The following is a 22,675-nucleotide window of genomic DNA, read 5'->3' as shown; positions in this document are numbered from 1 at the left end:
GCCTCGCTGCTAGCTCGCCGCTAAGTCCTCTTTCACTGGAAGTCTGCAAAGCCGCCTTCCTTTATGCAGTGGGTTAAGGAGGTCATGTCATCTCTACCACTGGAGAAGGTTAGGTACACTGTGCTTGGGTCCCGACAAAAGTTAGACTTAACCTGGTCCCCATTAATACAATATGTGGAGAGCCTGTCTTTTACTTAGTGTAATTTGCATATTTTGGTAAGCAGTCATGTCTGTTTTAGTGGCCATTTGTGCTGATAATAATTTTTATTTAACTTTTTCCATTGTTTTTGTTTATTTGACTGTTTTTCAGTTTTTTCTGTCCTATTTAATTTACTTGAATAGTATATCTTTGTATGATGCCTTGGTTGGTGGGTGGGTGGATTGGTGGGTGATTTGGGGGGGGGGGGGGGGGATTAGAGGGTGGATTGGAGGGAGGGTGGATTGGAGGGAGGGAGGGTGGATTGGAGGGAGGGAGGGTGGATTGGAGGGAGGGAGGGTGAATTGGAGGGAGGGAGGGTGGATTGGAGGGAGGAAGGGTGGATTGGAGGGAGGGAGGGAGGGAGGGTGGATTGGAGGGAAGGGTGGGTGGGAGGGAGGGAGGGATGGAAGGTGGGATGGATGGATGTTAGATTTAGGAGTTGAGGTTGTACTGTTTTTGTAATCATATTTGAAAATCTATAAATAAAGTAAAAAATAAATAAATAAAAGTGAAATGTATCTGAAGTCAGTTGTTAATGTAGTGAAGCAGTGGTGCTATTATTTATTTTTATTTAAAAAATGATCTTGTTTTTGGTGTGTTCTGATCATTTTTTGGTTTTATATTATGTTTATAATACTCTGTATTTGTCATGTTATGTCCTTTTTGTTGTTAATAAATTGTTCATAAAAATAAAATGAAGAAAGCATTACCCTGACGAGAGGTACCGAGAGGAGAGAGATAGGTCAGGGGCATTAAAAAGACCCTGCTGTATCAATATAACTCTGTCCATTAGGGTAATTAGCTAAGGCTTAAGGGGCATTCCTGATGGGCTGTGTAGGACCAGTTACTGGGATACCTGGCCTGGGACTGAGATGTGCTACCACACAACACAGTAGTCAGGTATGTTGGTCTTGCTGCAGTTAAAAACATCACAGCGCCGGTATGTCACTTTAAATCACAACATCCATGTTTGGTACCTTTCCATTCCTGCCATTATAAAGAGCCCATCCTCCCTCCACCAGCTGCCACTGGTGTAAGATGTTAGCGTAGCATCATCACTTTACTCCAGCTCTAGCTCTAAGCTTCTAACTGAAAGGCCAGCTGGTAATCCTGTGTAACGGGAACCATTTTGTTGTCTAACTGAGAAGGCAACCCAACACCTCCTCTCCTCTCAACCCGTACTCACTCAGAGAGACACGGCCAGTGGGATGGGGTACCCAGCAGACCTATCTGGGTTCAAACAGGGTTCATTTTCTTTGAAATACTTTCTATGCACTTGATTGAGCTTGCTCTGGCTGAAATGGAAACAATGGAATACTCCCAAAAGTGCAAACACTCCCTGACCATCTGGCACTCCAGGCCAGGCAAAATCAAACACTCCAAAGTATATAAAAGAAAACCAGTACTATTTGAACCCAGGTCTGTAACCCATCTGTACAGAGGAGGGGAGGGTGGATCAAATAGCTAGACACCTCATATGCATACAGTCACAGCAGTATTCAGTGAAACTGTACCAACCACACTGCTGTGGTAAATTCCCCCTTGGTTCAAAAGAATACTTTGCATATTAGCACAGGTTGTGTCCCAAATGACACCCTATTCCCTATATAGGGCTCTTGTCAAAAGTAGTGCACAATAAAGGAAATAGGGTGTCATGTGGGATGCGCGCATTGTAGTAAATGAGGCGCCCTTTGACCCTGGAGAACACTGAGGCTAGAGTTGTACCCTTCTATGAGTAGGCCATGAGAGTAATTGGTGCTCTTCATAGTACAATGCAACCACTCAGTCCCTGCCTCTGTCTACACTACTGTTATCTATGTACAATCAGGCTACTGCCAGCCAACACTCTCCCTCATTCAGAACCACTGACAATTGTGTGTGTGTGTGTCTACTAGTCTGGTAATTGCAGCCTAGCAGTAGTGTGAGTCGCAACTTGAGCTCCCTCCTTAAAGCTTATGAATGAGGATGGTCTCATAATGGATTTCTAAGGATTCACTGAATCTTTAATACAACATTGTTTGTCTATTTTGACTGTGTAGTGGTGGAAGCGCTACCGTCAAGCGTTACACATTTACTCCATATCCTCAGATTACTAAATCACACATTATACCAAAGACAGTACAGCATGAAGATAGGATGAAACTGTAGAAATCCCCAATAATGTTTGTAGGCGATGTCATGGTGACGTTGGCTAGCTAAGTTCACGCGCAGAACCAGATCATCGGGTCTAACGGTCGTCTCACGCCAAACTGCACATGTGCAGGCCGTCAAATCAAAGCCACTCTTGCGATATAAAGTTGTTTTGACGAAAATGAAACGTGTCAGTTTGCCACTTTCACAAGGTTGGAGTAATAACATGTTCAACTGCTTAAGACATTGACTTGAATCTAGTTTGTGCACTTAGATTTAGAGAAAATTAACTAACTAAAGAAGAATTTTTCACTTCTCTCAATGACTTCTCAAACCCCAAACCCCGGCCTGGTCTGCTTGGTTTGCTTCTCACGATGTTGCGCTTCAGGGTTTAGAAACTCTGTGATTATACTGTGTACATGATATACAGTGTTAAACTATTGTATACAGTAGTATCCAGGGCTATGTTACTTTGTCCTAATAAGATGAATTGAAAGACTTTACTACAGCTCCAGACATGACAAGCAAATCTATTGTTATTATATTATGTTACCTCATACAAGTACTTGGGAGTATGGCTAGACGGTACACTGTCCTTCTCTCAGCACATATCAAAGCTGCAGCCTAAGGTTAAATCTAGACTTGGTTTCCTCTATTATAATCACTCCTCTTTCACCCCAGCTGCCAAACTAACCCTGATTCAGATGACCATCCTACCCATGATAGATTACGGAGATGTAATTTATAGATCGGCAGGCAAGGGTGCTCTCGAGTGGCTAGATGTTCTTTACCATTCGGTCAACAGATTTGCCACCAATGCTCCTTATAGGACACATCACTCTATACTCCTCTGTAACTGGTCATCTCTGTATACCTGACACAAGACAGACTGGTTGATGCTTATTTATAAAACTCTCTTAGGCCTCACTCTCCCCAATCTGAGATACCGACTGCAGCCCTCATCCTCCACATACAACACTCGTTCTGACAGTCACATTCTGTTAAAGGTCCCCAAAGCACACACATCCCTGGGTCGCTCCTCTTTTCAGTTCGCTGCAGCTAGCGGCTGAAACGAGCTGCAAAAAACACTCAAACTGGACAGTTTTATCTCCATCTCTTCATACAAAGACTCAATCTTGGACACTCTTACTGGCAGTTGTGGCTGCTTCACGTGATGTATTGTTGTCTCTACCTTTTTGCCCTTTGTTTTGTCTGTGCCTAACAATGTCTGTACCATGTTTGTGCTACTACCATGTTGTGCTGCTGCCATGTTGTGTTGCTACTGGGCTGTTGTTATGTTGTGTTCTACCATACTGTGTGGTCATGTTTTGTTGCAATGCTGTGTTGTTGTCCTAGATCTCTCTTTATGAAGTGTTGTGGTGTCTCTCTTGTCGTCATGTGTGTTTTGTCCTACATTTTTAATCCCAGCCCCCGTCCCAGCAGGAGGCCTTTTGCCTTTTGGAAGGACGTCATTGTAAATAAGAATTTGTTCTTAAGTGACTTATCTAGTTAAATAAAGGTGAAATCAAAATTAATAAAAAAGAAAGGCTTTATGTGCGCATACATAAGTGAAGTTTTCTTGAGACAGAAGGCCATTTAAAGTGTCAATAAAGAAAGAGTAGAGGAATAGCAGTATGACGGTCGTGAATAGCTGACTCCAGAGTGTCTGTCTGTCTGCCCCCTCCCACCCACCCACCTGGCTGTCACTTGCTGAAAAGTGATCCAGACATGGACTCAGAGCACAGGACCACCCCAGTGATCGTCTTATTCGTCTGTCTGTCTGTCTGTCTGTCTGTCTGTCTGTCTGTCTGTCTGTCTGTCTGTCTGTCTGTCTGTCTGTCTGTCTGTCTGTCTGTCTGTCTGTCTGTCTGTCTGTCTGTCTGTCTGTCTGTCTGTGTGCTGTCTGTCTGTCTGTCTGTCTGTCTGTCTGTCTGTACTGGGCAGGCCAGGTGAGCCCAGGTCTCCTCTCACAGAGCTACTGTTGCTCTCTGATGTGCATCAGACCCCTGAATCCCATAGTCTGCCAGCCCACAGCCCTCTGAACCCTATACTCTCGGAGCCCCCTCCTGTTCAAAGTGATCAAAGCAGGGACAGGAGGGAGTCTGTCTATGGAGACCCTATACACAAGGGGTAAAAGCGTACTTCATTCCCCTTTATGTTTATTTTATTTATGCCTACTTTCAAATACAATACTATACCATTTGAATCTGACCCTTCCTTCTCTAAAGAATGGAGAATGAAGAGAGGAAGGTAGGGAGAATCAGGTTTGCTGAGTTTAACAACATGTTCTATGTGCTCTATTCCCATTCAACCATGAAGGAATGACCAGTGACTGTAACCAGAGCTAGACATTTTTCTTCTCAGAGACCAAAACCATATCAGTCCCAGCCCTCTACAAAGTAACCTTAAAACCATGTCAGAGCCCAACCTTAGAATGCTCCTCTGACCTTCACTGGTCTGTAGTAAAGATCTAAATTAGAGGGAACCTATGGATTAAAATGTATGGTTATTATCACATTCATATTCATTTACAAGCAGGGTTTAAAGAGAGAGAGAAATTCCACAATAACAATATCAACTCATAGGTCATCTGTCCTCCCATTGTCCTCCTAGTCATTGTACTCTTCCATCAGTCTGTCCTCCCATCAGGCATTCTGAAAGCATAGCTTTCTCCAACAGTCTAATGAAGCTTGCTTGGGGCAAGCTGCTCATGTGTGGTAGGCTTGCAAAAACTTGAATGAATGACAGTAGGGCAGACTATCCTGTGGAGATTTCTGAAAGTATTCAGACCCCTTGACTTTTTCCACATTTTGATACGTTACAGCCTTATTCTAAAATGGATTAAACTGTTTTTTCCCCTCATCAATCTATTCACAACACCCCATAATGACAAAGCAAAAACAGGTTATTTGAAATTCTTGCTAACGTATATATAAAAAAGGAAATAGCACATTTACATAATTATTCAGACCCTTTACTCAGTGCTTTGTTGAAGCACCTTTGTCAGCGATTACAGCCTAGAGTTTTCTTGGGTATGACGCTACAAACCTGGCACACTTGTATTTGGGGAGGTTTCTGGCTGGGCTACTCAACGACATTCTGAGACTTGTCCCGAAGCCACTCCTGCGTTGTCTTGGCTGTGTGCTTAGGGTTGTTGTCTTGTTGGAAGGTGAACCTTCACCCCGGTCTGAGGTCCTGAGCACTCTAGAGCAGGTTTTCATCAAGGATCTCTCTGTACTTTGCTCCCTTCATCTTTCCCTCGATCCTGACTAGTCTCCCAGTCCCTGCCGCTGAAAAACATCCCCACAACATGATATTGCCACCACCATGCTTCACCGTAGGGATGGTGCCAGGTTTCCTCCAGATGTGAGGCTTGTCATTCTGGCCAAAGAGTTCAATCTTGGTTTCATTAGACCAGATAATCTTGTTTCTCATGGTCTGAGAGTCCTTTAGGTGCCTTTTGGCAAACTCCAAGCAGGCTGTTGTGCCTTTTAGTGAGGAGTGGCTTTTGTCTGGCCACTCTACCATAATGGCCTGATTGTTAGAGTGCTGCAGAGATGGTTGTCCTTCTGGAAGATTCTCCCATCTCCACAGAGGAACTCTGGAGTTCAGTCAGAGGGACCATCGGGTTCTTGGTCACCTCCCTGACCAAGGCCCTTCTCCCCCGATAGCTCAGTTTGGCCCGGCAGCCAGCTCTAGGAAGAGTCTTAGGTGTTCCAAACTTCTTCCATTTAAGAATGATGGAGGCCACTGTGTTCGTGGGGACATTCAATGCTGCAGAAATGTTTTGGTACCTTTCCCCAGATCTGTGCCTTGACATAATCCTGTCTCGGAGCTCTATGGACAATTCTTTCGACCTCATGGCTTGGTTTTTGCTCTGACATGCACTGTCAACTGTGGGACCTAATATACACTGGTGTGTGCCTTTCCAAATCATGTCCAATCAATTTAATTTACCACAGGTTGGCACCAATCAAGTTGTAGAAACATTTCAATGGAAACAGGATGCACCTGAGCTCAATTTCGAGTCTCATAGCCAAGGGTCTGAATACTTATATAAATAAGGTATTTCTGTTTTCTATTTTTAATAAAATTGCAATCATTTCAAAAAACCTGTTTTCACTTTGTCATTATGGGGTATTGTGTGTAGATTGATGAGGAAAAACATTTTTTTTAATACATTTTAGAATAAGGCTGTAATGTAACAAAATGTGGATAAAGTCAAGGGGTCGGAATACTTCCCAAATGCACTGTACTTCCCACACAAGTATCTCTCTCTTTTTCTCCCCCTCTCTCTCCTTCTCTCTACCCCCCCTCTCTTTCTCTCTCTTAACAGCAAGTGGGAACCGTAATGCATGTAGACTTGAGGAGACCAGAGGTAAAAGCTCTGTTTTCTTAGCGAGCACAGCTCAAGGGTATTCAGGTATATTAGCTAGCTAGGGGATTAAGCTTCTTTCAGTGGCCATGTTCCCGAAGAAAGCCTCTCCTAATCCTGATAAACATCCCCTCAAAGCTGTCATAACCTGAGTATACTGAGCAGCCCTATCCAATACTAAATTACTGTGTGTGAAAACAAAAATCAATTCTCTAGAGCTAAATTTAAACTGGTCACGTATGTCAACAAAATCCCAAAAATCGAATCAACTTTTATTTGTCATTTATCAAATACAACTGGTGTAGACTTTACCGTGAAATACTTGCTTACAAGTCCTTTCCAACGATGCAGAGTTTAGAAATAATAATAAAATAAGTAACACAAGGAATGATATAAAATACACAAGATTGGTGCTATATATAGGGAGTACTAGATCAATGTGCAGAGGTACGAGGTATTTGAGGGAGATACTGTATGTACATGAAAGCAGGGTAAAGTGACTAGGCATCAGGATAGATAATTATACAACAACAAAACAACTATAATAATGTTTCTAATTTCACACTTTTAGCAGAGCTGGGGGAGTAGAGTTACAGTGCAAACAGTGTCCTTGAAGTAAACTTACTGCTGTAACGGCAGCAGCCTCTGCTTTTCACCATAAGATACTGGGCTGTAAAAATGGAGCCCAGATGTACGCAACAAAGCACCTTCGTTACTATTGTCAGATAAGAGACAGAGAAAGAGAGAGAGACTCTCCTTAAAGAGATAAGGAGTCATTCACTCTTAGAGACTTGCCAATTAACTACATCATTAAATGTCTGTCCCTCACCTGAGAGAGGAACTCTACACTACCTGTAGCACAAAAGAAAGGGACTGCCCTTCTAACCCCAAATTACACTATCATAGAGAAAGAGGAGACAGAGATGTCTTTTTGTTGAGGCCACTATAGTAAAGAAAGGACTGTGTAACTAAAGTAATGTACTTACTGTGGTCCATAGAATCATGTTTAGGAGGAAATCCTCAATGGTCTTAAGTTATAAGCTAAGCCAGAATAAAAAGACATCCACTCTGTTAGTCTAGAGTACTGGCTCACACTATGGCCAATTGGTGATTGTCTCACAGGCTGACAACACGCAGCACGCTGGCACTTTTCCTCAGAAGTGTCCATTTCTCCACAGAGCATACATATTCCTCATACAATTCAGTATGGTATAATGATACAAGTGGTATAATGACACATTCATTCTCCAGTCACAACAAGTTCTGAGTTCCAAAGTGAGAATATAAGCCTATTATTATCTAGTATTATCCAATTGAATTAAACAGTGTGGGTAAAGATGGGTAAATGTCTTCCACTTATCGTCACACAGGGTCTGATCTGATGCCATGTTTTTCTCTCTGCCATTTCTTAACCCTGATATTTCCTGGGCACAGTGCGACTCCATAGTTTACACAGGACAAACAGGTGCATATGGCTTGGTAAAGTTAGCCCAGGGATTCTCTCTGAAGTCTACAGTAACTTCCCACTGCCCTCTACTGGTTAGCCTGGTTAACCAAACATTGACAGAGTTCTCCAGGGATGTTCCCATCCGGTGGCTGTAATGTCTTCTCTATACATTAGAACTCAATTAGAACGTTATTTAACATCATATGAACGTTGCCTGTTTGCTGGGTTAATACTTACAAGCCTGGCTTGGCTTGGTTCGGCTCAACTTAGTAGTGTGAAAAAGGGTTAATTTTCCTTACCAGTCTCTCCTTAAAGATTATGGACCGCAGCCATTTGAAGTCGAGAGCTTTGAAGGCAGAGAGGACGAAGAGGGAGTCCTGTTCGTAGCGTTCAGTCTTCTGGATGGCTCCCTCTGGGTACGTGATACGCATGGTGGTCTTGGAGCCCACATCCTTTTCATAGCCAGACACTGGAGCCTCGTTCAACCTGCAACACACACAGGTGGACTGGGATTAGGAATCGATAAACACAGGGTTCTCACAATCACAGAATCTGAGCTCTTTCTCAATTTGTCTTTCCTCAATTCCTCGCATCCTCTCTCTTTGCCTCCTTCTCAAAACATATCGGAGGGAAGGAACTTTGGATGTTCTCTTCTAGAGCTTTTGAGAAGGAGGTGAGGAGAGAGGATGGAAGGAATCTAGGAAAGATTATTTAATAATGCTAGTGTTAATGTCCCTTAACTGACCTTGCAATCACATCGTACTCGTCAATCTTCACACCCATAGACTTGTTGGCCAGAATACCACCATTTCCCATGATGATGCACTTCTTACAACTCTGACTAGAAGAGCAGGAAAAAAACAGCAGAAACACAAGTTCTATGAGGTTTGTGAAGTGAGAACATGTCAAGTACTGCATAGTGATTCATTTGATTCTGATATGATATGTAGTTGAGCTATCCCTATTGGGCCTTACATTTTAGAGAATGTGACCTATGTTTAGTCTGAGTTCTACATTCCATGTGGAAAAATAAACACATTCTCAATATCCTTAGTTGATGAAATCAGGTCTGCAGATTCTAGTGGATGTGGAAAGAACCAAGACCTAAAAAGACAGAATGCTGGCCAGAAGTGAAATTATAAAACTACCAAAACGGCTGCCTGCTGCCTGTGTGATTATAACTCATTAATCTTTATGTTGGAAGTACAATTACTCAGCAAAGTATCCTGGATTGAAAAAACATATTTCTAGCCTGGTCCCGGATCTGTTTGTGCTTTCTAGCCAACTCATATCCAATGGTTCTTTAAGGCATGCCAATGACCATAGGAGTTGGCAAGACAGCACAAACAGATCTGGGACCAGACAATAGCTTTTCTGAGACAGCTTCAGAGTTTTCTGAATGTCCTGGCATAACCCCTTTTAAACTCCCCTAGTCATCCCTGTTGTTGTAATAGACCTGTTATGGTGCTTGAGGTGTGACATACCTGTCCAGCTCATCTCCCAGACCATAGCTCTTTGTTGCTGTCAGAATATTATCTATGATCTTTTCTGAGGAGAGAAAAGGAGAAAAACACAGCATCTGAGTAGAAGATGAAAGTCCTGTAAAAAAGAGGCTCTCAACACATAAATTCCACCCTGCATCATCACCTCAGCAGAGAGACCAAGGTAGTGTTGTAAACCTGGTGGACTTTGTCACTTTGATAAATGAACCAGGGAATGAAGCCAGAGGAGAGGCTGGGTGGGCTGACAGAGGGGAGGAGAGGTGAACAGAACAGAACACTTCTTCATGTTATACAACCATCAGAGATATCTGGGTGGCCAAGCAGGCAGTCCAGGACAGAGAGGTAAGAGCAGGGCCTCATACAGAGCATGCTCCAACCTCCTGGGTCGGAGCAGAGAAGCTCTGAGTCCCAAATGGCACCCTATTCCCTATACAGCGCAGTACTTTTGTCCAGAGCCCTATGGGTCAAAAGTAATGCACTATATAGGGAAAAGGGTGCAATTTAGGACACAAAAATTCTGTATACAGCTTAAGACACTGAGAGGAAAAACGATAGGGCACGAAGAAATACCCGGTTAGAGGAACGGCATTTTTAAACAAGCACATTCTCCAGGCTGATGCGGGCAACAATCCTTGGACCTCAGGGAATGAGGTTACATCACGACACCTCTGGAATCTTAGATGCGCTGATTCTTTCAACACAACACTCTATAACTGGCTATTTATCTAGCCTGTTATTCTAGGAAGAAAAAAAAAGTGTAGAGTAAAGAATAACTTCAATCTGGATGTTTTCTATGCAATTGATGAGGGTAAATACACGTGCCCTATAATTCAGGGGATCAGGATTAAACTAATTGGGAAAACAGATGTAAGCTCTGAAACGCTGGACCATTTATCACAAGACGAAAGTCCACACGATTTGACTGTATAGCCTAGCAGTTGCGTGCTATTCATGATTATTGACATTCAACTAAATTGCCAGGGCATTAAATTGCCATTAGATACTGTTTCTCAGATACAATGGAGATCATAAGATGGAATCGTACTCCCACATGACCCAAGGATGACATTTTAGTCTGAAATAATGGAATAATGGAATTTATGGAATAACAGAGTTATGGAATCAGACCTTTTCATTTGTCATGAGTCATTTTTTAACTTTTATGGATTCAGTCCATAAAAACGGAGTCCCTATTTGACACATGATTTAAACTAATAACACATTTCCGTGACACAATCTACTATAGAATAATTAAGGGTCGCTCAGAAGCAGTCAACAGCATTGATGTGAAGACAGTTACATCTTCGTCCAAAATTTATTGGATATCTGTAGTGTGACTAACACTGGAGAGATAGGGCTGTGTCTCAAATCGCAACCTTTTCCCTATATAGTGCACTGCTTTTGAGTAGTGCACTATATAGGGAATAGGGTGCCATTTGGGAAGCAGTTGAAATGTTGACTACTGCGGTGATATCCGAGATTCAAACAGACTAGATCAATCAGGCTGGATGGGAATCAGTTGAAAAGATTGTCTCTCCTTCCAGCCAAACCTCACAGCTGATATCAGATGAGAGGGCTAAGCTACCATAGCACCATCTGGAAGGGAGGGGGACCTAGGCTAGGCACATCCCTGAACAAAACAAATCTCTGACAATGAAGGACTCCAACCAGATCTACCAACCGATCAACATCAAAAGAAGGGCTTACGTATGACCTTAATAAACTATGTTCAGGCAAAAATGGAGACCACCTATTTAACTAGGTAAGTCAGTTAAGAACAAATTCTTATTTACAATGACGGCCTACCCCGGACGACGATGGGGCAATTGTGTGCCGCCCTATGGGACTCCCAATCATGGCCGGTTGTGATACAGCTTGGAATCGAACTAGGGTCTGTAGTGACGCCATTCACACTGAGATGCAGTGCCTTAGACCGCTGCGCCACTCGGGAACCCTACTACTGAGCCTCAGAACAGAAAACGCCCAGGATGTGTTAGTTGGATGGGAGAAGAGAGTCTGTGTTGGTTGGGCTTCCTGGTTCACATCAGGCCACAAATACCTCACTGATTATTGCTGATTAACACATTTAAATGAGAATAACCAGTATAAATAAAGGTTAAATGAAATAAAACTGATTAGCTGATGCTGTGTTGAAGACAAGGCTACATACTGTAGCTACTCATTCCACCATTAACATGTGTTTGGGTGGGATACTTGTGGTGAGAGGATCAAAAGCCTGGGACTGGGTGTGGTAATCAGGGCCTGTGACTGGTAGGCAGAAGGATGTGACGGTCAGACAGTGGTGCTGTGTTGGTGCTTCTCAATGTTACTGCCAAAGGGCAGGACATTGATGGACACAGTTCTCAGAGTCACAGATTTCTATGAGAATGCTAGCTAGCTAACACCCTTCCTCTGATACCGAGAACCATGAACATCAAGACATGATCTTAACATGTTCTGCACACGCAACATTATGAGCTAGACTACACAGCCATCTCCTGATACCTTTCCAGAGATATTTAGAGCACTGACACGCTCGTTATCATCACTACATTTAGCCAGATTTATATTAAAACAGATTCCATTATATTAATATTGAACCCAAAATATTTATGTAAAACTTCGATGAGATTAAACGCTTTAATTAAATGGGTGATCTCATTGTTTTAGAACGGATAAGCGAGGGGCAGGAAGATGGGGCAGGTTGATGCTTTGCTGTGATAGCCTGATCCCTGCATAGCAGCCTGATCCCTGCATAGCAGCCTGATCCCTGCATAGCAGCCTGATCCCTGCATAGAAGCCAGATTCCTACATAGCAGCCAGATCCCTGCATAGCAGCCTGATCCCTGCATAGAGGCCTGGTCCCTGCATAGCAGCCTGATCCCTGCACAGAGGCCTGATCCCTGCATAGAGGCCTGATCCCTGCATAGAGGCCTGGTCCCTGCATAGCAGCCTGATCCCTGCATAGAGGCCTGATCCCTGCATAGAGGCCTGATCCCTGCATAGCAGCCTGATCCCTGCATCGAGGCCTGATCCCTGCATAGCAGCCTGATCCCTGCATAGCAGCCTGATCCCTGCATAGAGGCCTGATCCCTGCATAGCAGCCTGATCCCTGCACAGAGGCCTGATCCCTGCATAGCAGCCTGATCCCTGCATAGAGGCCTGATCCCTGCATAGCAGCCTGATCCCTGCATAGCGGCCTGATCCCTGCATAGAGGCCTGATCCCAGCATAGCGGCCTGATCCCTGCATAGAAGCCTGATCCCTGCATAGAAGCCAGATTCCTACATAGCAGCCTGATCCCTGCATAGAAGCCAGATTCCTACATAGCAGCCAGATCCCTGCATAGCAGCCTGATCCCTGCATAGAGGCCTGGTCCCTGCATAGCAGCCTGATCCCTGCACAGAGGCCTGATCCCTGCACAGAGGCCTGATCCCTGCATAGAGGCCTGGTCCCTGCATAGCAGCCTGATCCCTGCATAGAGGCCTGATCCCTGCATAGAGGCCTGATCCCTGCATAGCAGCCTGATCCCTGCATCGAGGCCTGATCCCTGCATAGCAGCCTGATCCCTGCATAGCAGCCTGATCCCTGCATAGAGGCCTGATCCCTGCATAGCAGCCTGATCCCTGCACAGAGGCCTGATCCCTGCATAGCAGCCTGATCCCTGCATAGAGGCCTGATCCCTGCATAGCAGCCTGATCCCTGCATAGAGGCCTGATCCCTGCATAGCAGCCTGATCCCTGCATAGCGGCCTGATCCCTGCATAGAGGCCTGATCCCAGCATAGCGGCCTGATCCCTGCATAGAGGCCTGATCCCTGCATAGCAGCCTGATCCCTGCATAGCAGCCTGATCCCTGCATAGCAGCCTGATCCCTGCATAGCAGCCTGATCCCTCCATAGAGGCCTGATCCCTGCATAGCAGCCTGATCCCTGCATAGAGGCCTGATCCCTGCATAGCAGCCTGATCCCTGCATAGCAGCCTGATCCCTGCATAGAGGCCTGATCCCTGCATAGCAGCCTGATCCCTGCATAGCGGCCTGATCCCTGCATAGAGGCCTGATCCCAGCATAGCGGCCTGATCCCTGCATAGAGGCCTGATCCCTGCATAGCAGCCTGATCCCTGCATAGCAGCCTGATCCCTGCATAGCAGCCTGATCCCTGCATAGCAGCCTGATCCCTGCATAGCGGCCTGATCCCTGCATAGAGGCCTGATCCCTGCATAGCAGGCCTGATCCCTGCATAGAGGCCTGATCCCTGCATAGAGGCCTGATCCCTGCATAGAGGCCTGATCCCTGCATAGCAGCCTGATCCCTGCATAGCAGGCCTGATCCCTGCATAGAGGCCTGATCCCTGCATAGAGGCCTGATCCCTGCATAGAGGCCTGATCCCTGCATAGAGGCCTGATCCCTGCATAGAGGCCTGATCCCTGCATAGAGGCCTGATCCCTGCATAACTTGGAGCAGCAGTGATGTTCTTCTCGATAAGGCCATTATTTGTTCTCTCCCTCGTCTTAGCACTGACCCAGAGCCCATTGCTACATCCTCCTCCCTGAAGGTGAGCTACTCGGCTTTCTCGAGTCAACAGTGTCCTCTACCAGGAGCTCCCCATTCTTCATGGTCATCCAACTATGATCTGACCAACTATGAACAAAGACATGGATGTCAGTGGATGAAATAAACAGATAAAAAACTGAGGTCCATACCTTGCGTTTTCATTCCAAAAGGTGGGGAAAAGTTGCTGATCTTGGAGAATCGTCTAAAGTTTGGATCGAGGAACATGGGGGCTGGTTTAGCGAACCTGGAGATAAACGGAGAGAGCACAATTTATAAAAAGTGAGAGTGAGACTAGTTTTTAACCTTGATTTAACTAGGCAAGTGAGTTATTAAGAAAAAAATATTCTTTACAATGACGATCTAACTGGCTTGTTCAGGGGCAGAACAAGAGATTTTTACCTTGTCAGCTCAGGGATTCAATCTAGCAACCTTTTGGTTACTGACCCAATGCTCTAACCACTAGGCTACCTGCAGCTAGTGAGAATTAATAGGCCATAAATAAGAGCAGCCAGACAGACAGGCACACACGGACAGACAGACAGACAGACACGGACAGACAGACACAGACAGACACACAGCCCCCCACGTGGAGGTAAGGCAGGAGATGCTCTGATTAATGTGAGGCAGCATGCTTTACAGGATTACAGGAGTTGAGTTTCATGTAATCCACTGGCTGTCTCCCTCTTTATCAGCACCCAGAGCAGAGAGGAGAGATGTGTGACGTACTGTTACAGTTGAACCATGAGAGGAAAAAAAGAATCATGACCTAAGGTGAGTGAACACTCAGGAACACTATAATAACTACAATGGGTTAAATAGTGGTCAATAGGGATATTCTGTTGTACGTCATTGTAAATAATAATTTGTTCTTAACTGACTTGCCTAGTTAAATAAATAAAAGTTAGTATCATGCATCTTTAGCATCATGTTTAAATTTTTTTTGCATTTATTTAACTAGGCAAGTCAGTTAAGAACAAATTATTATTTACAATGACGGCCTACCTGGGAACCCTTGTTCAGGGGCAGAACGACAGTTTTTTTACCCTGTCAGCTCGGGGATTTGATCCAGCAACCTCTCGGTTATTGGCCCAACGCTCTAACCACTAGGCTACGTGCCGCCCCATCATCCCTACCATGGTTTAACTAACAGTGTGAATGACTAGCCACATCATCTTGAGAGAGCACTCCAAGGTCTAATCATACTATAACTGTAAACACAAACAGTGATTCCATTCTACAATGAAATCAGACACTTTTGACATTGAGCAGTTTGACCCTTCATTGCAGGTAATTGACCATAATGCAGGTACTATGTTGATCGTGATGCAGGTAGTTGACCGTGATGCAGGTACTATGTTGATTGTGATGCAGGTAGTTGACCGTGATGCAGGTACTGTGTTGACCATGATGCAGGTAGTTGACCGTGATGCAGGTACTGTGTTGACCATGATGCAGGTAGTTGACCGTGATGCAGGTAGTTGAACGTGATGCAGGTAGTTGACCGTAATGCAGGTAGTTGACCGTAATGCAGGTAGTTGACCGTAATGCAGGTACTGTGTTGACCGTAATGCAGGTGGTTGAACGTGTGGCAGGTAGTTGACCGTGATGCAGGTAGTTGACTGTGATGCAGGTAGTTGATCGTAATGCAGGTAGTTGAGTTGACTGTGATGTAAGTAGTTGACCATGATGCAGGTAGTTGACCGTATTGCAGGTAGTTGACCGTAATGCAGGTAGTTGACCGTGATGCAGGTAGTTGACCGTAATGCAGGTAGTTGACCGTAATGCAGGTAGTTGAACGTGATGCAGGTAGTTGACCGTGATGCAGGTAGTTGACCGTAATGCAGGTAGTTGACCGTAATGCAGGTAGTTGACCGTAATGCAGGTACTGTGTTGACCGTAATGCAGGTGGTTGAACGTGTGGCAGGTAGTTGACCGTGATGCAGGTAGTTGACCATGATGCAGGTAGTTGAACGTGATGCAGGTAGTTGACCGTGATGCAGGTAGTTGACCGTAATGCAGGTAGTTGACCGTAATGCAGGTAGTTGAACGTGATGCAGGTAGTTGACCGTGATGCAGGTAGTTGACCGTAATGCAGGTAGTTGACCGTAATGCAGGTACTGTGTTGACCGTAATGCAGGTGGTTGAACGTGTGACAGGTAGTTGACCGTGATGCAGGTAGTTGACTGTGATGCAGGTAGTTGATCGTAATGCAGGTACTGTGTTGACCATAATGCAGGTGGTTGAACGTGTGGCAGGTAGTTGAACGTGATGCAGGTAGTTGACCGTGATGCAGGTAGTTGACCGTAATGCAGGTAGTTGACCGTAATGCAGGTACTGTGTTGACCGTAATGCAGGTGGTTGAACGTGATGCAGGTAGTTGACCGTGATGCAGGTAGTTGACCGTAATGCAGGTAGTTGACCGTAATGCAGGTACTGTGTTGACCGTAATGCAGGTGGTTGAACGTGTGGCAGGTAGTTGACCGTGATGCAGGTAGTTGACCGTGATGCAGGTAGTTGACCGTGATGCAGGTAGTTGACTGTGATGCAGGTAGTTGACCGTGATGCAGGTAGTTGACTGTGACCGTGATGCAGGTAGTTGACCGTGATGCAGGTAGTTGACTGTGATGCAGGTAGTTGACTGTGATGCAGGTAGTTGACCGTGATGCAGGTAGTTGACCGTGATGCAGGTAGTTGACCGTGATGCAGGTAGTTGACTGTGATGCAGGTAGTTGACCGTGATGCAGGTAGTTGACCGTGATGCAGGTAGTTGACCGTGATGCAGGTAGTTGACCGTGATGCAGGTAGTTGACTGTGATGCAGGTAGTTGACCGTGATGCAGGTAGTTGACCGTAATGCAGGTAGTTGACTGTGATGCAGGTAGTTGACCGTGATGCAGGTAGTTGACCGTGATGCAGGTAGTTGACCGTAATGCAGGTAGTTGACCGTAATGCAGGTACTGTGTTGACCGTAATGCAGGTAGTTGACCGTGATGCAGGTAGTTGACCGTAATGCAGGTAGTTGACCGTAATGCAGGTAGTTGACCGTAATGCAGGTAGTTGAACGTGATGCAGGTAGTTGACCGCATGCCGTTTCACCCAGTACATCTGAAGTCCGATAGAGTTTGAGGGGGCATGTTCAACATTGCATGTAAAATGAAAATTACATAGTTAGGCTAACTCATTTTTTGTTGGTTTAGTGTTTCAACAAACATTTAGTATGTTCTGGTCTATTTAGTGCTCACATCTGTCTCCACTTTGAGACATCAAGCCTCAGACTGGGCCTCTGACTGACTGGGAACCTGGGTCCTCTTCATTTGGGCACACAATGGCAAACATTTTACAACGCTGTGCAACAGATAATCAAAATTAGCCTTCCTTAAGTCCAGATAGTCCATCCTTGTTTTCTTACGTAAGGTGCCTAATGAACATGACCCTGGTTGTTGTGTCACCACAAGTTTCAGACTGACATTTTCCATAAGGCCTCATCCTCACATCCTTAGAATGAAAAGGACATACTTTAAGGTATATATGAGATAACACTATCGCAGGAGAGAAAGACCCCACCAAGAAAAAAGAATGCTGGTCAGAGGGACCAATTAGCCCAGGACAAGCTCTACAGAACTCTGGCTCTAGACATTGTACTCAGATCAAATCATGTCTGTCTCCCTGCCAGAGAGCTACTTGTGTATGTGTGTGTGTGTGTGTGTGTGTGTGTGTGTGTGTGTGTGTGTGTGTGTGTGTGTGTGTGTGTGTGTGTGTGTGTGTGTGTGTGTGAACCCGCTCAGAGGTTCTGACAAGGCCAACATTCTTGAATATATCGCTATTTGCATGTTGCTCTGAGGCATCATGCTAAGACTTTCAGAACACTAAAGGAAAACGAAAGCGGTCACATGGGACCTTTTCTCCAAATCAATCAAGAAACGCAGAATGAAGAATTAGCCAAAACAAATCATGAGTAATTAACGTTAACTCAAGCAGCCATGATTTGCTCCACTGACAAAGGTTAGACTTCATTCCATTTATATAATAGATTCAGCTTTTGAGTTTTGACAAAGACAACTTGAAGATAATGTTGTTTCTTGTCTACCAGACTAGTAAATATTCTGAATACAGTAATATCACAATGTAAGTTCCCTCTCAACAAAACAAAAAAAACCTGTAGATGGTGGAAGAAACCTCACCCAGAAATGAGATGATGGAGAAACCTCAAACCTCACCCAGAACAGAGAAAGTGTTTCTTTAACCCAGACAACCCCTTCAGTCTTGGCAGCTGCTGTTTTTTTTGTTCATGTGTAATATCACATAATGAACAGCAAATTAGCTGTGATCTGGCGGGAGATAACAAATGGCTAATCAGAGAATGCTGGAATGTCTGCAGCTTAACAATTAAGCAATGCTTTGCTGTGCAGGGCAGGCCTTATGAATGAGAGCCCATTTCCTTTGGGGCCCTCAGTCGCATACCGACAATCCTCCTCTCACCTGCTGCTAATTTGTCTCTTAGAGAGAAGAAGAAAGGAGAAAGAAGAAGCAGAAAGAAGAAGAAGAAGAAAGGAGAAGAATCAAATCAAACTTTATTTGTCACATGCGCCGAATACAACAAGTGTAGACTTTACCGTGAAATGCTTACTTACAAGCCCTTAACCAACAGTGCAGGTCAAGAAAGAGTTAAGAAAATATTTACCAAATAAACTAAAGTAAGAAATTATTTTAAAAAAGTAACACAACAAAATATCAATAATTAGGCTATATTTGATGGGGGTACAGGTTAGTCAAGGTAATTTATACATGTAACTAGGGGTGAAGTGACTATGTAAATACTCCGGTGGCCATTTTACTAATTGTTCAGCAGTCTTATGGCTTGGAGATAGAAGCTGTTAAGGAGCCTTTTGGTCCAAGACTTGGTGCTGCGATACCGCTGAAGAAGAAGAAGGAGGAAGAAAGAGGAAGAAGAAGAAGAAGAAGAAGAAGAAGAAGAAAGGAGAAGGAGGAAGAAGAAAGAGGAAAGAAGAAGGATAACAAGAAGAATGAAGGAGAAAGGAAAAGAAGGAAAGAGAAAGAAGAACAAGAAGAAAAAGAATAAAGAATAAAAAGAAGTAGAAGAAAGGAGAAAAATAAGAAGAAGGAAAAGAAGAAGAAAACAACGTAGAATATCGGTCAGTTTAAGGTCTTTCTCTCTCTCAAATCTCTCTCTCTCTCTGTGTATTGTGGGAGTTGCGTGTCTAAGGGTGCTAAACGAGACCAGATAAGTGGATGGGGCCCATCACTCTCACGCACTGGGACGACCGCACAGCACAACAGACCAAAAAAAAATACCAACTCCCGTCGGACTGCCTGATGCATCCTGGGGCTCTTACTTAAAATAGTGAAAAAGAAAGAAAGAGAGAGACATAGAGATGGGGTGGTTAGAGAGAGAGCGAGAAAGAGAAAGAGAGAGACATAGAGATGGGGGTGGTTAGAGAGAGAGCGAGAAAGAGAAAGAGAGAGACATAGAGATGGGGTGGTTAGAGAGAGGCGAGAAAGAGAAAGAGAGAGACATAGAGATGGGGTGGTTAGAGAGAGAGCGAGAAAGAGAAAGAGAGAGACATAGAGATGGGGTGGTTAGAGAGAGAGCGAGAAAGAGAAAGAGAGAGACATAGAGATGGGGTGGTTAGAGAGAGAGCGAGAAAGAGAAAGAGAGAGACATAGAGATGGGGGTGGTTAGAGAGAGAGCGAGAAAGAGAAAGAGAGAGACTGAGGGGGTGGTTAGAGAGAGCGAGAGAGAGAGATAGAGAGATGGGGGTGGTTAGAGAGAGAGCGAGAGAGAGAGAGGACATAGAGATGGGGTGGTTAGAGAGAGAGCGAGAAAGAGAAAGAGAGAGACATAGAGATGGCGGTGGTTAGAGAGAGCAGGCGAGAGAGGCGGGGAGAGAGAGCGAGAGACGAGAGGGGGGGGGGGGCGAGGTAGAGAGTGGGGGTGGTTAGTGAGAGAGCGAGAAAGAGAAAGAGAGAGACATAGAGATGGGGGGGGGGGCGGGCGGTGGGGGTGGTAGAGAGAGCGAGAAAGACAGAGAGATGGGGTGGTTAGAGAGAGAGCGAGAAGAGAAAGACAGAGAGATGGGGGTGGTTAGAGAGAGAGAGCGAGAGATAGAGAGATGGGGGTGGTTAGAGAGAGAGCGAGAAAGAGAAAGACAGAGAGATGGGGGTGGTTAGAGAGAGAGCGAGAAAGAGAAAGACGAGAGAGATGGGGGTGGTTAGAGAGAGAGAGCGAGAGATAGAGAGATGGGGGTGGTTAGAGAGAGAGCGAGAAAGAGAAAGACAGAGAGATGGGGGTGGTTAGAGAGAGAGCGAGAAAGAGAAAGACAGAGAGATGGGGTGGTTAGAGAGAGAGCGAGAAAGAGAAAGACAGAGAGATGGGGGGTGGTTAGAGAGAGAGCGAGAAAGAGAAAGACAGAGAGATGGGGTGGTTAGAGAGAGAGCGAGAAAGAGAAAGACAGAGAGATGGGGTGGTTAGAGAGAGAGAGCGAGAGATAGAGAGATGGGGGTGGTTAGAGAGAGAGCGAGAAAGAGAAAGACAGAGAGATGGGGGTGGTTAGAGAGAGAGCGAGAAAGAGAAAGACAGAGAGATGGGGGTGGTTAGAGAGAGAGAGAGAGCGAGAAAGAGAAAGACAGAGAGATGGGGGTGGTTAGAGAGAGAGCGAGAAAGAGAAAGACAGAGAGATGGGGGTGGTTAGAGAGAGAGAGAGAGCGAGAAAGAGAAAGACAGAGAGATGGGGGTGGTTAGAGAGAGAGCGAGAGAGAGAAAGACAGAGAGATGGGGGTGGTTAGAGAGAGAGCGAGAAAGAGAAAGACAGAGAGATGGGGGGTGGTTAGAGAGAGAGAGAGAGAGCGAGAAAGAGAAAGACAGAGAGATGGGGTGGTTAGAGAGAGAGAGAGAGAGAGCGAGAGATGGGGTGGTTAGAGAGAGAGAGAGAGAGAGCGACAGAGAGATGGGGTGGTTAGAGAGAGAGAGAAAGAGAAAGACAGAGAGATGGGGTGGTTAGAGAGAGAGAGAAAGACAGAGAGATGGGGGTGGTTAGAGAGAGAGAGAGAAAGACAGAGAGATGGGGTGGTTAGAGAGAGAGAGAGAAAGACAGAGAGATGGGGTGGTTAGAGAGAGAGAGAGAGAGCGAGAGAGAGGCCCTAAGAAAACACCATACACAGGTGAAGGTATTTTCATGGTGTGGAGCCTTATCTAGTGCTAAATAATTGAGAAAGGGAAATGGGATCTTCCATCTCTCACGCCACTCTGAACTCAGCTCAGGGAGATTTCCACATGACAGGACTAGTGTCCATGAGTAAAGTACAAAAGTAAAGTACATTGTGTAAGAAGGAGAAATGCCTGGATAGACAAGAGCACAAATGGGAACTGGATCGGGATCGCTCAGTGACCATAGTCTTCTCTTGTCATTAAAAAGTCAGGGTCAACATTCACTACACATCATGATCGTTAATTGCAGGCTTCGACAAGACATTTGTGTATGTATCGTTCATTGTGAATTACACTATCCTTTTAATAATAACCAATATTAAAACTACCAAATAAAGTTCACATTAGTGGTAACTTCATGAAACATCTGACATCTTTAATATATAATGTGTAAAATAGAACTGTCTGACATTTGTAATGGATGACCAGGAAGAACATGTGTTTCCACAGTGCTGTGGATGGAAGGAAATCAGTGACCTTTCACCAGGCAGAGGGTATATCTCAATTTGTCTTTCCTTAATTCCTCGTGCCCTGTCTCCTCGCCTCCTCAAAACACATTTGAAGAGAACATCCAAGGCCCCTCCCCTTCAGATCTTCTCCACCAATATTTTTTGATAAGGTTGCAAATAGAGAGGACACAAGTAATCAAGGAAAGATTGAGAAAGATCCAAAGAGGCAGAAGTCACAGGAAGGTCAACATCTTCACTGAGGGTTCCCTGACCCTTGACCCCTAAACTGTCAAATGGGAGGACCATCTGAGTCATTCTAACCAATCGTCTGGGGTCAGGTCACCTATGACTCTCCATGGCTGTCTCTCTCTAGCCGGGGTCAGCCGGACAATGGGCCAGTGGTCTGCCAGCAGACAAAGCAGCAGTTCTATGCTTCCTATGTTTTTTTTCTGGACGGAGGAAGCGACTCATGCTCACAATGTGAGAGGGGCTTTCTGTAGGATCTGAGATGGAGCCGACGATAATCTGTGGGTTTATTGTGAAGATGTCGAGACTCAATGAAGTTGCATATACAATACAGTAGGGCACTGAGGATTAGAAAGTACAACTGAATGGAGTCATGAGAGGGAAAGCTGTGGTCAGAGAGAGTGAAAGAAAACCGTGAATGAGGCCGTTGTCAAAGTAGCGCCATCATCATCTCAACTAAGCTTGAAGTAGCACACTACTAAAACAGGGAGAGAAAATGATCATGGGATGCTGAATCATAACGATGTATCATAAACCAAATTATATAATAT

General features: G+C 44.9%; 1 protein-coding gene across 4 annotated transcripts in view; it reads right to left on the bottom strand.

Annotated features, from left to right (window-relative positions):
* Positions 1 to 22,675, bottom strand: part of LOC106560340 (CMP-N-acetylneuraminate-beta-1,4-galactoside alpha-2,3-sialyltransferase) — an 86,618-nt gene that overhangs the window by 30,258 nt on the left and 33,685 nt on the right. For all 4 annotated transcript variants that reach the window (XM_014123174.3, XM_014123173.3, XM_014123175.3 and 1 more), the window contains 4 exons: positions 14,355 to 14,449; positions 9,636 to 9,699; positions 8,897 to 8,992; positions 8,451 to 8,637 (listed from right to left, as the gene is read on the bottom strand). In XM_014123174.3, the coding sequence (XP_013978649.3) occupies positions 8,451 to 8,637; positions 8,897 to 8,992; positions 9,636 to 9,699; positions 14,355 to 14,449 (442 nt within the window). The remainder of the gene's footprint in view (positions 1 to 8,450; positions 8,638 to 8,896; positions 8,993 to 9,635; positions 9,700 to 14,354; positions 14,450 to 22,675) is intronic.

The sequence above is a fragment of the Salmo salar genome, chromosome 10 (assembly GCF_965601325.2).
Source record: "Salmo salar chromosome 10, fSalSal1, whole genome shotgun sequence".
NCBI lineage: Eukaryota > Metazoa > Chordata > Actinopteri > Salmoniformes > Salmonidae > Salmo > Salmo salar.
This window is presented reverse-complemented; position numbering and strand designations above follow the sequence as displayed.